The following is a 19,358-nucleotide window of genomic DNA, read 5'->3' on the forward strand; positions in this document are numbered from 1 at the left end:
AGGAGGAGGTGGTGGTGGAGGAGGAAGAGGTGGCGGTTGAGGATGGGGACGCTGCGGGATTTACAATATGCCTTGCAAGAAAAGATCGAGGAGCTCCGGCAGCGAGATGCGCTCATCGACGAGCTGGAACTGGAGCTGGATCAGAAGGACGAGCTGATCCAGAAGCTGCAGAACGAGCTGGACAAGTACCGCTCCGTGATCCGGCCCGCCACCCAACAGGCGCATCAGCAAAGCTCCGGCACCTTGCAGGGCGAGCAGAGGACCAAGAGGCAGGCCATTTCCGCCGAGCCCACGGCTTTTGACATCCAGGACCTCAGCCATGTCACCCTGCCTTTCTACCCCAAGAGCCCACAGTAAGCCGTTGTGTCCGTGTGGCGTCCCTGTGGTGTGGTCGATCTCGCTCTCTTCCCCCCGCTTGTCTCTGTCTCTGTCGCCCGTGCTCTCCCTCCACTCCGCCCTGTGGATCCGCCGCCTGCTTTCCATCGCTTCTCATCTTCAGAAATCGCTTCTCCCTTCCCGCCGCCCCACTCTGCCTCTTCCTCTCCCCCCTCCTAAGCCCTAAACTCTTGGCATCTGGTGGGCTGCCACCTTTCTAAAGCCACATCCAACCTTCAGCATTTCTCTGTGCTCTTGTCAGGTATCGAGGTACCTCGGTGTCCCCTTCCCCGGGGGAGGAAATTTTTTTTCCCCCCTAGAGTGTGAAAATGCTGTGTCTGTTTCCCTCTTCCCAAATTATCACAACAGCATCGTCAGACTGGCTCTCTACCAGCGTGGTATGTGTTTCTATCTGGGGTTTTTTGGGGGTTTTTTTGGTGGTGGTTTCGGTTTGCCCTGGCGGTTTGGAGGTAGGAACCAAATTCCCTAACCTGAAGATTTTGGGGGATGGGGTGGGATGGGGGGGGCTTGAAGGGTTTCCATTCACTCTGTCTGGGAGGTATTTATTTATGTAAGGGCAGCCAAAGAGCCTGGCATCCTCATAGACCATCAGGTTTGTTTGTTAGAGTAAGAGATGGGTAGGTTTTAAGGTGCCTTAAGACTCTTTGCTGTCTTGTGTACAAGAGACTAACTCAACTAATCCCCTGGGAAATGTTGGCTGAAGCAAAAGGCTTTGCCCCTGAGGCTAGTTTCCTCTGGTGACTGGGCACGGACAGGCAAAATTCTGTAAAGGAATTTCTATTTTTTTAAAATGACCTTTTAAAAAGTGATCTGACACCCTTCCGGGATGTTTCCGAGGAGTGCAACTGCTACCCATCAAAGGGACAAGGTGGGAGAGAACTGTCACCAAACGATGGTTCAGTAGGGTTAAACAGAAAGCAGATGAAAAAATATCACTATCTTCTTCCTCTCCGTCACTTTCTCCTTTCATTTTCAAATGAGAGTAGAACATAAAAGGCTTGTATACCTTGTCTTGTCTTTCAGCGCTTCGCTTTTTCCCCTGTGAAGTTTCTCCTACCATTTCCGAGAAGAGTTTAGCTTTGCTTTAATCCCTCTCACCTTTTGGGTGTTTGCGGTTTTTTTTCTCCTTTTCTGGTTGGAAAAAAAAAAAGGCTTTGAATCACTTTATTCTTTCATCCTAAGCTTTGTCTGCTATTCCTTACTGGTCTCTTGAGTGGGGCAGGGGATGGGGTGGGCTGTAAAGCAGCAGAGAAAGATCAGAAATTCCTGAGATCATGGCTTACCGTTTCTCAAAGAAAGAAGTCAAATCTCTTTTGGCCTCCTTCTCCTTCTAATCCTAGCTGTGGAGAGAGGCTTGTTGCAATGATTTGATAATGAGGGGAAGACATGCTACACACACTTTGCATTTCTCTATTACTATATCACGTGTACCACTCCAGCCCTATCACTCCAAATGTGCCCCGTGCCTATGCAGCAGTCTGAGCATGCCGAATGAGAATGTGAGTTTCCTCTATGCTCCTCCATCCTCCAGAAGAAACCTTGGATTTATCCTGTCAACTTTGGCATTCCCTGCTCATAATTTAAGTTGTCCCTCAGGCATAGCATTGCCAGTGCAGGATTTCCTTTTGATTCCTCTCCTTTCACTATTCCGCTGTTTCCTCAAATCTTTCTTGAGCTTTTTCAGAGATGCCTGTCCTGCTTCACAGCCTACACAATTGGTGTAGTGAAGCTGACAGGGTTTTTGAAAGAGGAGAGCAGCCAGGATGGGGGAAGGTGCCTGGTTCCACTTTTTGACAACCAAGGCGTGAATGTCCTAAGTCTCACCATCTGATGTGACACAGTGTGCATATCTTTACCTTAAAATATCAGGAGTTGTATCCTTGCAGTGATAGTCAGATGCTGTGCATTTAATTGTCTTGAAAAGATACACATTTATTGTATCTTACAGTGGACTAAACTCCACCAAACTGAATGAGATCTACTCTCAACAGTTTGGAGTTCTCTAAACATTCTGTACAGAATCATACTAGATCTTTTCCTAAAGTATCATGCATATTAATATATAATAGATACATGCTAACATACTTAACAACATGAGGTGTTTCTTATTCATTATTCATCGATTTGGGGGTGCTCAGAGTTACCAAGCATTTGCTTATTTTAAGAAAAAGTTTGATTTAACACACCAAGTCATGTATTTCAGTGTAATAAGTGCCTTTATTCAGAAAAGTGAACAAATGCCATCTTATGTTCAATACTATCCATTATTATTAGCTAAATGAATCCACATCTAAACAGTAATAGTTATGTCTCTACTGTTGATGATTGATAAAGGATAAAATGTTATCCTAGATGGAAATCTAAACTGGAAGACTAAGAATTATAAGTTGGTAAAGTGATCTTGAAATTTTCCTCTGGCTTATTCTTGCATTTATATCGTTTTTTAATGTGTTTATTTAAATACCTGGCTGGCCACCACTGAAATGGAATGGCTGATTAAACTAGACTTAGGAGAGAATCCAGCCTGAATCTTTACGCTTAAATTGTACAGTTATAAGAGTTTCACATTGAACCACAGAAAAGTATGCCAAGCTCACATATGCAGCTCAAGCTCTTGGTGTTAAAAATGTTTTTAGGCAGGCTTAAGTTTGATTCATAAATCTAAAATTGAGCTCCGTTTTTGGCAGCGATAAGGGCATTTGTAACATGTTGGCGCTGACTGCTAGGAAAGTCAATTGCCAACCCACTCCATCTTTGCTGTATTGCTGTTCAGCAAACTACTTGAATAATTTCTTTCGTTCCGGTGCAAGTTATGCCAATCTGGGTACTTAGTGGGGCTATCAAACAATTACTCTGCCACCTGGATAGCTGGCAGAGACATCGATTTGAATTCACTCATCACGTTGAGTGGTTTAGGCTCCGAGTCTGGAGTATACGATGAGGATAAAACCAAGGTAACATTGTCAGAGAGGCTGAGAGAAATATTACATTTACTAAAATGCAGATTAAATCACTGAATTGTAAAGGTTCACACAGTTAATGAAAACAAAGATTTTTCTCACTTTGGTGTTATGTTCCACTAAAAGTACAGAAGAACTAACATTCTGTTAGAACAAATGCCCCAATTTACATTCCATTCTGCTGAGACATGAAGTACTGTGAGATTACAACACTGTACATGCTTCATAATTGTAGCCAGGAATAACCGGGGCAAAAAACCCCAGGGAATGGAGAACAGATTTGTTCTCTTTCCCATCTCCTAAATGTCCTTAATATACATTTTTTTTAATGCATGACTAATGTCACAACTTTCCTTCGCTCAAGTGTTTGATAAAATATTCTTGTGGCTTTCCTGTGTCCTGTTGTGTTTCTGGTTTCTCTCAACTCCTTTTTCTACAATAGTCATGACATTTAGGAAGGATCCTCTGGCATTTGTTCTGAGGACTATAGAAAAAGAGGTCTATTATGCTGGATGGGTAGATCTCATTGGCCACAGGTTCCTTCTTCTCTGAGTGCCAAAATCCGGTTCAAAATATTGTTAAGTAGGGAAGCTTTATTCAGGGCAGCTTTTTCTGTTCTACTCTGAGCCTGTCTGTAAGAATGAAATTTGCAAATGTATTGGGAGTGAAATTCTTGAGATTTTTATAAATTTGTAGTCCTACAAGTTCTAGAAAATATCACATGTAGTTTTTTTTAAAAAAGTAAAAAGGTAAAGGAGTCCCTGTGGATCCCGCTAGTCATTGCCGATTATAGGGAGTGGTGTTCATTTCCATTTTAAGGCTATTGAGCCAGCACTGTCCAATGACATTTCTGCGGTCATGTGGCCAGCATGACATCACAGAGCACTCTTACCTTCCCACCAAATGGTACCTATTTATCTACTGACATTTGCTTGCTTTCGAACTGCTAGGTTGGCAGGAGATGAGGCAAGAACAAGAGCTTGCCCCGTTGGAAATGGGTCTTGAACCTGGGCTTTCCAGCCAACAAGCCCAGTGTCTTAACTGCTGAGCTACTGCACTGTCCATTATTAGTCGTAAAGCAGGGGTGAAATCCAGCAGGTTCTGGATTTGCCAGTTTTGCAACCGGCAAATGCCACCTCTGGCTGGCCCCAGAGTGGGCTGGGAATGAAGATTTTGCAATATCCTTCCCCTGCCACGCCCACAAAGCCACGCCCACAGAACCAGTAGGGGAAAAATTGAATTTCATCCCTGTTGTAAAGTCATTAGTAGGGTGACTTTATTCTGTCTGGAAACTTCTTTTCAATCTCAAGCCATAATCATTTTCATGACCAGCCTTTTAACTGGTGATCTCATGGCTTGAATGTAGAATGTCTTCATGCAAAACTTTACAGTTTCTGGAAGACTGTGGCTATTTTTGTTTATTTCACAAACTTCCTAGGTATTTTAATATATTAAATTTGTATTTGGAGAAGGGAAGAAGTTGTAAGCTGCATCTTCTACCATGTTTGATGGTTCTGTGGAATCCTGCTGCATTTATGGATTGCTTTAGCATAGTAATGGATCAAGTCAAAAAATATAAAGAAGAGACTGTAACAATATGTTTAGAAAGTGGGCAGAGAGAAAATGAAAAAGAGAAGTACTTTCCATCAAACATTGTTTAATGTAGGCAGCATATCATGGTGTAGCAGATAATGGTAAGAAGGTGAATCAGTGGGAACTTATTATATCTAGGGTAATGTCTAATAAATGTTGGAATTAGAAGAAAATTCAAGTGAGCGCCAATATAACACTCAATTTGAGTCTGGAAATAACTCACAAGTCCACTTTTTGATTTTCCTCAAAGATGTGCCTTGGCTTCTATCCTCTTTCTGGCTTGAATGCTTCAGAGGAAAGGGAGTGGGGGAAAAGCAGACACCTGCTTCAAAATCTTTTTCTATTGGTCTACTGGTTTTTCCCTTTTTGAAAAGGACATACTGGAAAGATTGTTGTAATACATCTTGCTTTGGAACTTTTAAAATAAATTTTATTAAAAAAATACCTGTTCTTGTTTCACACTTGTTGTCTGAAGTGTTCTGTGGGGAAACTAAAACCTCTAAAGGAGACATACGGCATTTTTCACAAGGCACTAATTTCCTTTTATGACTGTTTTATAATCTGTCATGGATATGATATGGTAATGATGAAAAAGCGAAAGTGTACTTAAGAAAGAACAACTTAAAATACAGTACATGAAAACACAAAAACTTTAAGCAGATGAGGGTAAGTGTGAAGTTTCCCCAATGTAATGCCATCGGATATATTTGTCCAAAAAAATAATGACAATCAGTTACACCAACTGGCAGATGTAGGTGCCACAATCCAGTTTATTTGAAAGTAGCTCCAGGAAGAGGAAGGATATTCTAGAGGATACAGTATATAGGTCAAGTTATGATTTCATTAACTTCCTGTAATTGACAACCCTCTTTTTCTGGTTCCATACTGAATAAATGTTCTATTTTGACACAATAATTTACATTGGGATCATGTACAATGATCACATTTCCATTTAGACGCTGCTTTTAGGAAGAGTTTTCTCTCTTACTGATGGTCACTTAAAACTAATCATATAGCAGAATTAGAGAGGAACCTCATTACAGCAAAGCTGCATAAATCTTTTTAAGTAACGTTTTCCTTTTCTACAATGAGCTACTAACTGGAGAATAAAAGCAGTTTCTTCCTTCCCTGAACTAAGGTTTGTTTCACATTAGCTAGTTTTATTTGTGAATTCAGTAAAACAGTTCCCACTTTCTGCTGATTGAGGCAGATGATTATTATGAAACCCGTTAGATTGTTTTTTCCTGCGAAAGAATAATTTGCAAATATTTGCTATAATACGATTTGTAACAGGTAAATTTGTAATACTGAAGTTGGCTATGTAGATATGAGAACAGATTTTCCTTGCTTGTTTCTCTTAAATGTATGTCATAAATCAGGAACACATTTAAAGCAAGAATTCTTTAACTATAGCTATTTTTTAAAAATAACTATATTATTTATAATTTGATTGCCATTCAGTCAGCTCTATTGAATTCAGTGGAATTTTCTTTTCAGCAGACATAAACAGGACTGTTATTCAGAAGTAAATTCCACTCATTTCTGTGAAAATAAATAAATGAATGCCTAGGTATGTGACACCATAAAATGCCTTTGAAACATCCTGTACAAAAACTTCCTGTACAAATAAAATCAATACAAGTTGATTTTATTTCATCAAGTTGGTTTTATTCCCCATTTGGGATACTTTGCTGACATTTTCCTATAAAGCAAGCCTTTTGACTTTTAACTAAGCTTGAACTAGCCAGACCAAAAAGAAAAGTGATTTAGAAATGCTGACCTACAGACTTCATACCAAATGTTGGCCCAGACTTTAGGCAGACGTGTATGAATGGAAGTTAAGATGAAATTACATGAATTGTATCTGCAAGATACAAAGAGAATTTAATTATCTGACAGAAAGGTTAAATTGGCCAGATAGGTAACTGGGCTGGATCTACAGTTGCTGACAGTGTCAGTTGCTAAAGAAATAGGAGTGGGGTAAAATCTTCCATGGGAATAAAAGATTTTCCATGGGAAATATCCTGTAGAATAGGGGTGAGCAGCTATGGCATCTGTACGACCTGTGGACTTCAACTTCCGGAATTCCTGAGCCCGCATGGAAGTCTGGGAGTTGAAGTCCACAGCTTATAAAGGGGCCATAGTTGCCCACCTCTGCTTTATAACTACCTCCCACTGGCCAGTACGCTCGCACAGAGTGGGCCTCCTCAGGGTGCCGTCCGCCAGACAATGTCGGCTGGCGACCCCCAGGGGGACAGCCTTCTCTGTGACGGTGCCCACCCTCTGGAACAACCTCCCCCCAGAGTTACGTACAATAACAGACCTCCGGATTTTTCGTCGGGTCCTGAAAACCTATTTATTTCAACTAGCTGGGCTGGCTTGAGTTAAATTTTAAATTGATTTTAAATTGGGTTGTTTTAATTTACGGCCAAAATATTTAATTATTTTAATACTGTTTTTTAAATTTTGTATGCTCTGCTTTTTACTTTGGCTGTTCACCGCCCTGAGTCCTATTTGGAGAAGGGCGGTATAGAAATAGAAACAAACAAACAAACCTGCAGCTTTTCTACTGGATTTGGACTTGACTGAAAAGATAAGGGAGAGAACAGGAACTATAAATGCTGTACCATATGTTTCTTGTTTCTGTGCTAACACATCTAATACAAGACACTGGAAGCTTGTTCCAGAAACCCAGATAGTAATTTTCTGTTATCTGCCTTCCCTAAGTTGCTGTTATTAGTCATGCACTTATTTTCTGCTTCCAACATGATAGAACATACTGTGAAGCCTGGTTCTTCAGATGACTATACCATATAAATGACCCAATGTGCCTTAGTAATATTCTACAGTAAGTATTATTTATTAGGGCCATCTGATGCCCTCCAGATGTGTGGGCTGATGATTCTTACAGTATCCTTACCAGCCAACAAGACTTTGAGAACTGCAGGTAAACAGACCAGATTTCAGGGTACGGCAGGCTGATTTGTATCATACAAAACCGTCCTGTATTGTGCAGAGTTCCAATCTCAATTCTGCACAATTTAATTTATGGCCCGTATTCCAATCTAATTATTAGACTTCCATTCTCTACAGCAAGACAGACAGTTTGGGTGCTGCTGTTAAAAGATTTAATGGAAAATGCAATTCATTATGTGGTACAAAAAGAGTAATGGCATTTTGCTTTTGTCACTTCAAAATGTGTTCGCTTAACTATGTGTTTCCTTTAAGGAATTCATTCATAAACAATGATTAAAAAAAAAAAAGATTGATGACACTAACATCAATAAGATAACTTCCAGATATTCTGACTCAGCTTAACACAGCAAACGGCTAGAAGAGCTTTATATTTCAAATAAACAAATAAACAAAATGGACAAGTGTAGACTGGCAGGTCGTTAACTTGAGACTCAGGCCTGTGCTTTCCAAATATTAATCGCCCATCCTCTGCCTAGTTTATTGAGGAAACTATTTGAAGGTTTGTGGGGCATGTTATTTTATTGGAGAAGGGCTGGCCTCTTTCCCCAGAGTAGAGATGGGCAGGGAAAAGGAGCATCTTTCTTTTTCTGACTGCTGTTTGCTCATAAGGCCTAGACATTTAAAAAAAAAATCCTCCCTTGTCTGCTTAGCGATGGAGGGTCTTCACTGTATCCTAGCAACCAGAGGCTAAAACGCTGGTCTTTTCCCCATCTCTGTCTCTTTAGTCTCCTTGATTGTGGCAGTAAGGCTTTGGATAAGTCGGTTGAGAATTAACTTGGGATGATAGGTCCCCTCCTTGTGGCAATTTCAGAGGTTTTTAGAGACTGTGTGGTGCAGTTGTTGGGCCATCCTAGCTCTCGCTCCTGTTACAAGCATCCTGTGTGATGAGGATTCAGCTGCATGTGGGATATTTGAACTGTGCGGCGTAAGGGGTGAGCTGTCTCTTCGGATCGGCTTGCTTTTTCTTGCTCATTTCTGCCTCCTTCAAGCCAGATTATATACTTCGAGGGCTTTGCACCTGTAATGTTTTACACGATTGACAACGTGCGTGTAAAGAGTGAGCCAACAGAGATGCAACTGGGCATTGTTAAGTCCTGTAACTTATGGGTCACACATGATTAGCCTAGAAAAGAACATGATGAATACACCAAATGACTGTAACTGTATAATTTCAGCTCGCTTAAATTATAGGTAGTCCTGTATAATACCTCATGTAGACTTACAAACACAATTGGGACCAGAACTTCCATTACTAAGTAAAATGGTGCTTAAATGATTCAAGCCTGATTTTATTTATTTTTTTCTGCAGTCATTAAGTGAATCATACAATCATTAAACAAATCCAGCCTCCCCCATTGATTTTCCTTGTCAGAAGCCTCCGGGGAAGGTGGTAAATAGCAATTATGTGACCACAAAGATGCTGCAACATTTGAAAGTGCCAGAGCTGGTCATAAGTATTTATTTTCAGTGCTGTCTTAACTCTGAACAGTCATTAAATGAATGGTTGTAAGTTAATGGCTATCTGTATACAGGTAGTCCTCAACTTATGGCACAATGGAGCCCAAAATTTCTGTTTGTTGTTAAGTGACACATTTGTTAAGTGAGTTTTGCCCCATTTTATGACCTGCCTTGTCACAGTTGTTAAGTGAATCGCTACAATTGATAAATTTGTATCCCGGTTGTTAAGTGAGTCTGGTTTCCCCATTGACTTTGCTTGTCAGAAGGTCACAAAAGGTGATCACCTGACCTTGGGACACAACAACAGTTATAAATATGAGTCAGTTGCCAAGCATCTGACTTTTGATCACATGATCATGGGGATGCTGCAAAGGTTGTAACTGTGAAAAATAATAATAAGTCCCTTTTTTCAGTGCCATTGTAACTTTGAATGATCACTAAATCATTCGAGGACTTCCTGTATCTTGAATCTTTAGGTAACTTAAGGTGGGAAAGACTCAACTTCCTTCAGCTATGGAAGTTCACTCTCCAAGTGAGTTTGGGCCAGTCATTATATATTTTATAGTGTTGTTTATGGGGACAAAAATGGAAAGATAAACTGCTCCATGGGTTTCTTCAAACTCCTGGTACAATATAAATCTAACAAATGATCATAATAATTAAACATAATTCATCCTGCTTGGATATTAAACTCAGTTGGCTATTTGTATTTTATTTAAACAATTTATAGAGCAGTGACTTTGGGTGGTGTACAAAGATTAAAATCACCATCGCAACTCAGAACATTTAGGTTAAAATATTGCTACTACTTCCATTTCTGTGGTGAAAGGATCTGCTAGTGACATCATTATTGCCCAGTTGGGGGCTTCTTTCATATCACCGTAAAGTTGCCCACTGAAGTGGCACCCGTTTATCTACTCTTGGTCACCCGCTTTCGAACTGCTGGGTCAGCAGGAGCTGGAGCATGTGATGGCAGCTCACCCCGCCCCACGGCAGCAACTGGGTCTCAAAACACGAGCCTGCTGCTCATCAGCCCAAGATTCTAACCTTTTCAGCCACCTCACTCCTTAATTGGTTAATTACATTGGTTAAAATAGCAACACTCCAAACACTCCAAAAAGTCACAAAAGTAACTTTGCTTAACACCTAGGGAAACAACTTTATGACAGGGTTGAAGCCATTGGCATCTCTGCAGAGATGCTGTTACACAGGGCAGGCAAAACCACAGAGAAGACATGACTTGGGTCCAACAAAACAACATTGTTTGATTCAAGGGACCTGGAATATGTTCTCCTGCTGGACCTGGAGCAGAAACGAGAGAAAACAGGCAGTCCCTCCAATAGACTGGTCCCATGCCACATAGGGCTATTTTACCTGGGAATAAGCACAGACATACAGTACATTTCTTAAAGTAATATATAAAAAGAGTGGTCATGGATTATTCTCTTGGCTGGAGGAGTTAGGTTTTGCTCTGAAGTCCCATTCTGGTTGGGAAGAATGCAGGGAATCTGCTTGGTGTTTTTATCCCATATTTTTCTCTCATCCAAGTTTATTTAAAGTATTTGAGAGCAAAGAAAACAAGGTAGTTGGGCTCAGAACTTCTAGTTCTTGCTTTGTCCCTTTCCTTTGTGGACAGCTCATTGGGCAGGCCTGCATTGGGAATTAGTTTCTGAGTTCATTTCAAAGCCCTTTCTCGATGTGGCAGCATTATCGAAGTGTGCTTTGATAGTTACCGGTAGAGTATATTTTTTTACATTAAACTAATGGTAATAGGATGAAACAGACTTCTTTTTTTCCCTCTCTTGCCTTTACTTTTTACTAACTAAAATCTTTTTCAGCACTTTGCATAATGCTGCTTATCATGAAATGTGTAAGTATGGGTGTAAAAATGTAAGAAGCCATGATAAGCCTCCTCCTTGGCACAGAAGTCCTGTCCTTCCACAAATGTAATATTCAAAGGTAGTTGTGCAAATTGTCTGGCTACAGTTGACAGTCTCATTGCTCCTCTCCCCGACTAGCAGTTATAATAAAAATGTTCAGATACAAAGGTTCCATCTATTTGCACTGCAAAGTTAAAAGAACACTGGAAATATTTCCCAGGCTTTTAGAAATCTCCATGGTCTTCTGCTTTCAATAAGTACTAAACTGTATTTTACTATTTTAGATTCGCAATGACAACCATACAGTTTGTACTACTATGTTAAAAGAAAACACCACCAAAGGAAAAAAGTGCACTTAAAAAGTTGCCAGGAATAAACAGCCTGATTTTTTTCTCCAATGCCCATTTTTCCTAGATGTAATGGAAATATTTATTCACACAACTTTCATTTACTTTCCGGGACAGCTCAGACAATCTTTTGTGAGCTCAGTATAAATTAAGCCTGTGTGTGGATAATGATATGAAGATAAATATCTTGAAATTCCTGCCAGAAATGACACACAGTATGCTATAATATTAAAAGCACCATCAGTCAACTGGGTGAATTCTGGAGGGCTCCAACCTCAAGAATACTTTAAGCATTGGCTTTTAAGGAGACCATCTTAAAGCTATTAAATATAGCTTCAGAACCTGGTGCCATTTTGACATGCACTTAAAGACGTTGGATGCAATACTCTCCTCCATAAACACTATTCATAATAGAGTTAGGTCTGCCTTGAACATAAACACATCCTTCCAAACTTGGTGTTGTACTTGTAAATTAACTACAATGAAAAACATTGAATTGTAGGGGAAGTCAATGATCGTTAATAACACTTTTTAAAAGCATGTGATATTTCACCCACAAATACAGATCAGTTGGCATTGCAATGAATTTATAGACTTTTAGGCATAAAGCAGTCCTGCACAAACCTTACTCTCTTTCACAAATAGATTGTCTTACCCTCCCTGAAACACATCAATAGCAATCTATTTCTTCCAGTTATTATATTATCCCATGCTTTTTAATTGCTCTTTAATTAATACTTTTTGCTGCAATCTTACTGGTTATAAGAACCTGCTAAGCCAGCCCTTTATGAATGATACAGTCACAACTGCTATTCTGTCTCTCCTGATTCTACTTTTTTCTGCATTTTCAATTCGTTATTTCTACAGATTTTTTGCCCTTTTAAGGCAAATAGCTTGATCAGCGTTAGGCCATGATTTTAAACAGATTATTTAAAGGGCTATGTGTGGCTTGGGTTCTTTTTAAGAGTCTCTCTTTACTTCCTCAGTCCTTCTGTCACAAACATCTGGTCTGTGTGAAGTTATTGAACTGGGAGATATTGATTGAACTACTAGTCAGTGGGAAAAACTAGCTCTGGGAAAGCAGCGTAATAGACCTTTAGAGTAGATAGTAAAATGGATCCTTATCATTTGCAGTTCTTCCGTAACTTATCTGCACTATTCCTCAGCAACAATGATTGAGTCTTCATTGAAATATTACAATACATTTTGGGGATAAATCCCTGCAGTTGGTGTGACAAGAGTTGGTATATTCCAACGACTTTCTGACTCTGTCTAACTATTTTTTTTTTATTATTTTGACTGATGAAGTTACTTGGATAAATAGTGAAACATCTCAGATTAACAAACATTGGTCCAGTTACCATGATTTTATCCTTTTTTAGATACTTTTGGTCTGGATGATTGAGTCTTCATTGACATATTGCAACACATTTTGGGGAGAAACCCCTGCAGTTGGTATGGCATGAGTTGGTATATTTCAACGACTCTTTGACTCTTTACCTAATTTTTTTTATTTTGATTGATGAAGTTACTTGGATAAGTAACGAAACGTCTCAGATTAACAAATTTTGGTCCATGATTTTAACCTTTTTTTAGAGATTCCAGAAAAGACTATAAGTTGCCGAATGAGACCAAATAATGAAGTGACTTGTAACATCTTGAAAATCAACATGTCTATTATAGCATATGCTATAAAATTCTTCAAACAATATATAAAGTTAACCTAAGTTTAAAATACATCTACATCCATACTAAGAGAATGATTATAGTGAGTGGGATTTTAGAGTCCACTGACCTGGACATATGTAAAAAAGAGGAATGAAGAATATACAGATAATGATAACTATATTAATGCATACCATGTTTCTCCAAAAAGAAGGCTGGGTCTTATTTTCTTTTGATCCCCCCAAAAAGGCCTTCCTTTTGGAGGGTTCTAATTATTGACTCACCTTGCGGTCATGGCACTAATAGCCCTGCCCAGCAGAAGCCCGCTGCTGGCTCACTTCTTCGGCTGCTTGCCACCACTAGCACACATTGCCCCGGCCTCTGTTTTGCCTTCAGATGCAGCTGATAACAGAATTCCAGATTTATCTGGATCTCTATTATCGGCTGCAGAGGGCTTTCTGGAAGGCATCTGCAGCTGATAACAGAGCTCTGGATTTATCTGGAGCTGGAGCTCTGTTATCGGCTGCAGATGTCTCCTGGAAGGCATCTGAAAGTGAAATGGGGGCCAAGGCAATGCGTGCGAGTGGCAGCAAGTGGCCGCAGAAGATACGGTTGCAGAAGAAGGCGAGGCGGGTGTCGGGGTGTGCGAGGCCTGGTAAATAGGGCAGCTCTACCCCCCATCCCCACCCTATCTTATTTTTTACCTGTCTTGCCCCACCCCCTGCACCCCAGGGTGGGCGGGGTCTTAATTAGGGCTAATTTTGTGGGTGGGGCTTAATTTGATCGCACACGCTCAAAAACGTGGTAGGGCTTCTTTTCAAGGTGGGTCGTCTTTTGGGAGAAACATGGTATCATTCATAAATTATTATTATTGTAACATTGTTCTTACATTGGTGAGCTGATTGACAAATATCATTTTAGGATGATAGTAGTGATACTTTTTTTTCAGCAGCAAACCGCCACTGTTCAAGCTAGAACAGGTACAATTGAATCTCTTACCGAGGAATAGTACCTTTGCCATTTTAGCATTGAAGTTTTTTGTTCAATAACTGCTACGTTAATATCAGCGAAGGAGCCTCCTAAGAAGTTTTAAGTATTTTCCCATTACTTCCTTAATATTGCCATTCCTCAGTATCTGTTTCATAATGGACTTTTGCACAAAGGATGGTCTGTTTTTCATAAATGCACCATGATAATTCATTGCTAGCACAAGGCAAATTACCCTGTTTCCCCCAAAATAAGACATCCCCTGATAATAAGCCCAATCGAGCTTTTGAGCGCATGGCAATAAGGCCAAGCGCTTATTTCAGGGTTCAAAAAAATATAAGACGGGGTCTTATTTTCGGCGAAACACGGTACATCAAGAATTGAAACAGGTAATGAACTATATGAGGTTGTGTGTGATACAAGGTAGACCTGTAATAATGTCAGACTAGATGACACGCAAATTCGTGAAGTGTTCCATATTTTTAGTAAGAGCCTTGGTGGCGCAGCAGACTAAAGTGCTGTTAAATGGCACCAGCTGCCTGCAATTACCGCAAGTTCAAATCTCACCAGGCTCAAGGTTGACTCAGCCTTCCATCCTTTCGAGGTAGGTAAAATGAGGACCCAGATTGTGGGGGCAATAAGCTGACTTTGTATAAAATAGAACACCGCTTTGGAGGGGGGGCGAAAGCCCTACTAAGCAGGTATATACAAAAGTATGAAGGCTATTGCTTAAAAGCATTGTAAGCCGCCCTGAGTCTCCGGAGAAGGGCGGCATATAAATCAAACCAATAAAAATAAAATAAATAAATAGATGCAGAGGAACGTTGGGTTCTGGGTATGCTACAGAGACGGATTATAGGTCTGTATCTTTGCAATGTGGTTTGGTCTGGCTAATCATCCTTTTTTACTTCGAAAGTAACGAAGTCAAGAACCAGTGAGAAAAACATGTTTGAGGGTTTTGTAGATCATGATGCATTTGAATAGTTTCACTTGGGATCTAAATCTATTCTTTGCTGGTCTTCTCTCTATTCATATCTATTCCTCTTCCCAGGTAACCAGATTAGCTTTTTGCCTCATTCTTTTTTATTTTTACATTCTTCTGCTGTAAAATTTAACAACAATAATAATAGAAATAGAATGACTGTGGCAAAAGAAAGTACTCCCGATAGTAATAGGCACCTTGGGTGCAATCTCAAAACAACTGGAACACCATTTGAACACCATCGGCATTGATAAATTCACTACCAGTCAATTGCAAAAGGCAGCTTTACTCAGAACAGTTTACATCCTGTCACGGTATCTGTAACACCATCAAACACCCACATCTGCCTATCCCAGGTTCTTGAAAATTACTCGATAGATAGACAGAAATGCCAAATTCAATCTGAACATCTGGCTGACTGCTGATGAACTATAAAACAATTAAGAAATGGAATTGGAAAAAATTGGATACAACAAAAAAAGTTTTTGCTAGTTTTTAATCAAAGGATGTCCTACCCACTTCTATTTTATAAGTAAATGTATTTATATTTGGCTTTACTTGAATGTAAACCTGTTTCTGGTTAAACACTTATCATGATTCAAATGCCGATCTACTGCTCTGGTTAAGCATTTAAACCAGGATTTTATACTTAGTTTACATGGTTGCCTGGGTTGTATATAATACTGTCTAATGACTATAGCATTTTCTCACTGTCTGTTGTATATAATAAGATTGTGCAATAGGTGAACAAGGTCATTGGCCATGTATTGTGATCTGCTGGGCCCTTGAAAAATCTCCCCCATTTTAAATAGCTCCAGGATGTCAATTTCAACAGGTCTACTTGGAGGGGGGATGACATTTGTTTGATAAAATACAAGTTATTCAGATCTTTTAACTATTTTATTAGGGGCTAAATGCCAGTGAGGTCAAAGTCTCTGTGTTGAGGAACAATTATAATCATTTACTGCAGGTAAATGGTAGTAGTTAATCTTTCCAGCACATTTGAATGGTATAGAAAGTACTGAAAGCTCAGAGACTTTCCTTTTCTTCTTGCTTGCTCAGATTGAACTGGTATTTATGGCATAACCTTCTCTAGTCTCTCAGACTAAGCCTGACAGAATTGCTCTATTACTCTTTAATACAATTGATGGTTTACGGGAACTCTTGAACTGATATATTGTGGATTTCCTTTGCCCTCCAAAGTAGAACTGCGAGGCAAAATGAAAACACAATTCTGTGTTTTTGGTTTTGCAGTTCTGGTTTGCAAGTCATATTCAGTCTATTGTTTACACTGCAATCACACAGAAGAGAAAATAAGTTGTTCATGCTTTTGCTATTGTTTATTTTCAAATTTTTATTTCTTTCTAGGTATACCTAATATTTATGTACACGTATTCCTCGATTTACGACCAGTCACTAAATAACCAATTACCAATAGCCATTTCTTCAGGCTGTACCGTGTTTTCCCAAAAATAAGACCCAGTCTTATTTTCTTTTAGGCTTCACAATAAGTACTAGGACTTATTTTCGGGGAATCTCTTATTTTTTTTCCCCATGTACTTTAAGAGTACATGGGAGGCCCACTTCTTCTGCTTGCTCGCAGCAGGGTAGGAGACCGTGCAGCATGCAAGTGCCACCACCGTGAGGAGGGAGGTGCAGCTGCCCCACACGCCCCACACTGTGTTATCTCAGGGCCCTCACAGCCAGGCTATCTACACCCTGACACTTGCCTCATTTCGCGGCGGTGGCTCAGCCATCCCATCCAGCAGGACTTTGCATGTCCACCGGCCCACTTCTTCTGCTTGCATAACCGCAACAGAGCAGGAAGCTAAGTGATGTGCTGGTGCTGTGGCCACGAGGCAAGGAAGGTCTCAGGGCATGGATGGCCTGGCTGCAGGAGCCCTGAGGTAAGCTGGTGTGGGGTGCATGGGTCAGCTCCACCCCGCCTTGCCTTGTGACTGGGGCACCACAGCCAACAAACAAAATGGGCAACCAGCTGGCTGTGCAGGTGCTTAAGTAGGGCTTATTTTGGGGGTAGGGCTTATATTGGGTGCAAACGCAAAATCATGGTAGAGCTTATTTTTGGAATAGGGCTTACTTTCGGGAAAACATTGGTATTACTATTATTGTTAGATAAGGAAGAAGGACTAATCGAAAAGTAGTTTCACACTAGATTGCCCCAGATCCTAAATTTGCATTAAAAGAAGGAGAAAAGAAGCTTATATTATTTATTGCACATTTGTTTATCTATTTGGATTTAGAAGCTGCCAAACTCCCACATGCATTTTAAAAATTGGAAACAGTAAATGGGAAAGGAAAAAGAACATGTACATCCAGAAAAGTAAACCCAACATATCGGAAGAAAAAAAAATGATAGTGCTTGACAACATGTTAACTTCAGGTTTGGGAGGAAAGCCAGTTTTTTCAAAAAAAATTTGAAATAGCTCCATGGGGGGGGGCATATAGATCTCTTGGGGTTGAGGCAAGGCTATTCCAGAGGCAGATGTTATGACAAAAAATGATGTAGATTACTTCCTAGATGATGTAGATTACTTTGTTTTATTGAGGAAACCCAGAGCATGTCCACTTTTCCCAATGTTGCTGGAAGGGCAGAACCTATCAAGGATGGTCAGTCTTTCAGAAAAAACAGGTCTTGTAACATGAAGGGTGTTATAGATGATAATCAACATCTGGCGAGCATTATAGCTTACCAGGATCCCTGGTATTTAGAATGTAGTATTGCAGTCAAACTCTGCCTGCAGCCTGGAGTTCCATCCTGATGGGCTCAAGGTTGACTCAGCCTTCTGTTCCTTCCTAGATCACTAAAATCGGGACCCAGATTGTTGTGGGGCAATATCCTGACATTGTAAACCATCCAGAGAGTGCTGTAAAGCTCTATGTGGTGACATATAAGCCTATGTGCTATTGCTATTACTATGTCTCTTGAACCCTTGGTAACACATGGGTGCCATGTCCACCACTGCCTGAGTTACATAGCAATAGAAGTTAGACCTATCATATTTTTCAGAGTATAAGACACATCCCCCCCCAAAAGAGGCTGAAAATTTGGGTGTGAATGTAGCTTTTTCGAAGCTTTTTTCCAGCTCTAACGAGGCACTAGCAAGTGAAGCGATCTTCTGTGCTTTGCCTGCTCCCTCCAACTCTCAGCTGTGCTTTAGAAGCTGTTTTTCAGCCCTAATGAGGCGCTAATGAGTGAAGCGATCTTCCGCGCTTTGCCTGTTTTTTTCATTGCTTCTCTCTCCAAAGATCAGCTGTGCTTTAGAAGCTGTTTTTTATCCCCAAGTAGGAGATAAAAAGGGCGTGTGCACGCTCAAAACCAGCAAACTAATATGCTGAAGCTGACCAGACTAAAGACTTTAGCCAGATGAATACCTGGTAGGCAGATTTTTTTTCCCTATTTTCTTCCCCCAAAACTAAGCTGCGTCTTATACTCCGGTGCATCTTACACTCGGAAAAATACACTGCTTCGCAGTGCTTTACAGCCCTTTCTAAGCAGTTTACAGTGTCAGCATGTTGCCCCCAACAATCTGGGTCCTCATTTTACCCACCTTGGAAGGATGGAAGGCTGAGTCAACCTATATTGTGGATCAGCTGTAGCTTCCAAGTGTCTTCGAGGGCAGTCCTATGAAGAGTACATAGCAATAATAGGCTATTTGTGAGGTGATTAAGGTATGACTAAATTATTTTACGAGCCTCCCACAATAGTGGTGGGTGCAACTGGCATCACAGGTAGATCCGTGCAAAGGTTGTCTGACCTATTCTCCAAGCAGGAGCCTTAAGATAATGATCTCATACTCATGAGAAACAAAACTTTTATTTTGTTGACTTCTTTCCTCTGGTGAAATTAAGACAAAATACATAGTTCTTTTTCTTTCTACAACAACCCAGTAGCTGTGAGATAATGGGCTGTGTGTCAACAGAGACGCTCATGGCTTTGTGGACATTAAAATCTGAGTCTCTCCATCCTGTCCATCATTCTATCCCCAACAGATATGCTATGCAGATTCCAAAAGCTGCCTGGGTTGGAAGTTTGTTCAGTTTGTTTCCCTTCTCCCAAATTAACTGTTTGCCAAACTTAAATATTAGCGATTAT

The 19,358-nt window shown here is 40.3% G+C and overlaps 1 protein-coding gene across 2 annotated transcripts in view; it reads left to right on the plus strand.

The window, feature by feature from the left end:
• Nucleotides 1–19,358, plus strand: part of PRKG1 (protein kinase cGMP-dependent 1) — an 884,536-nt gene that overhangs the window by 115,941 nt on the left and 749,237 nt on the right. Inside the window, exon 1 of one of the 2 annotated variants that reach the window (XM_070945008.1) lies at nt 43–353. The exons of the other annotated variant lie outside the window; for it this stretch is intronic. Within the exon in view, the coding sequence (XP_070801109.1) occupies nt 43–353 (311 nt within the window). Of the gene's footprint in view, nt 1–42; nt 354–19,358 lie in introns of those variants that run through there. 2 annotated transcript variants of the gene reach the window in all.

This window comes from Pituophis catenifer, unplaced genomic scaffold (assembly GCF_029215685.1).
Source record: "Pituophis catenifer annectens isolate HBS135680 unplaced genomic scaffold, rPitCat1.0.hap2 SCAF_6, whole genome shotgun sequence".
Taxonomy (NCBI): Eukaryota; Metazoa; Chordata; class Lepidosauria; order Squamata; family Colubridae; genus Pituophis; species Pituophis catenifer.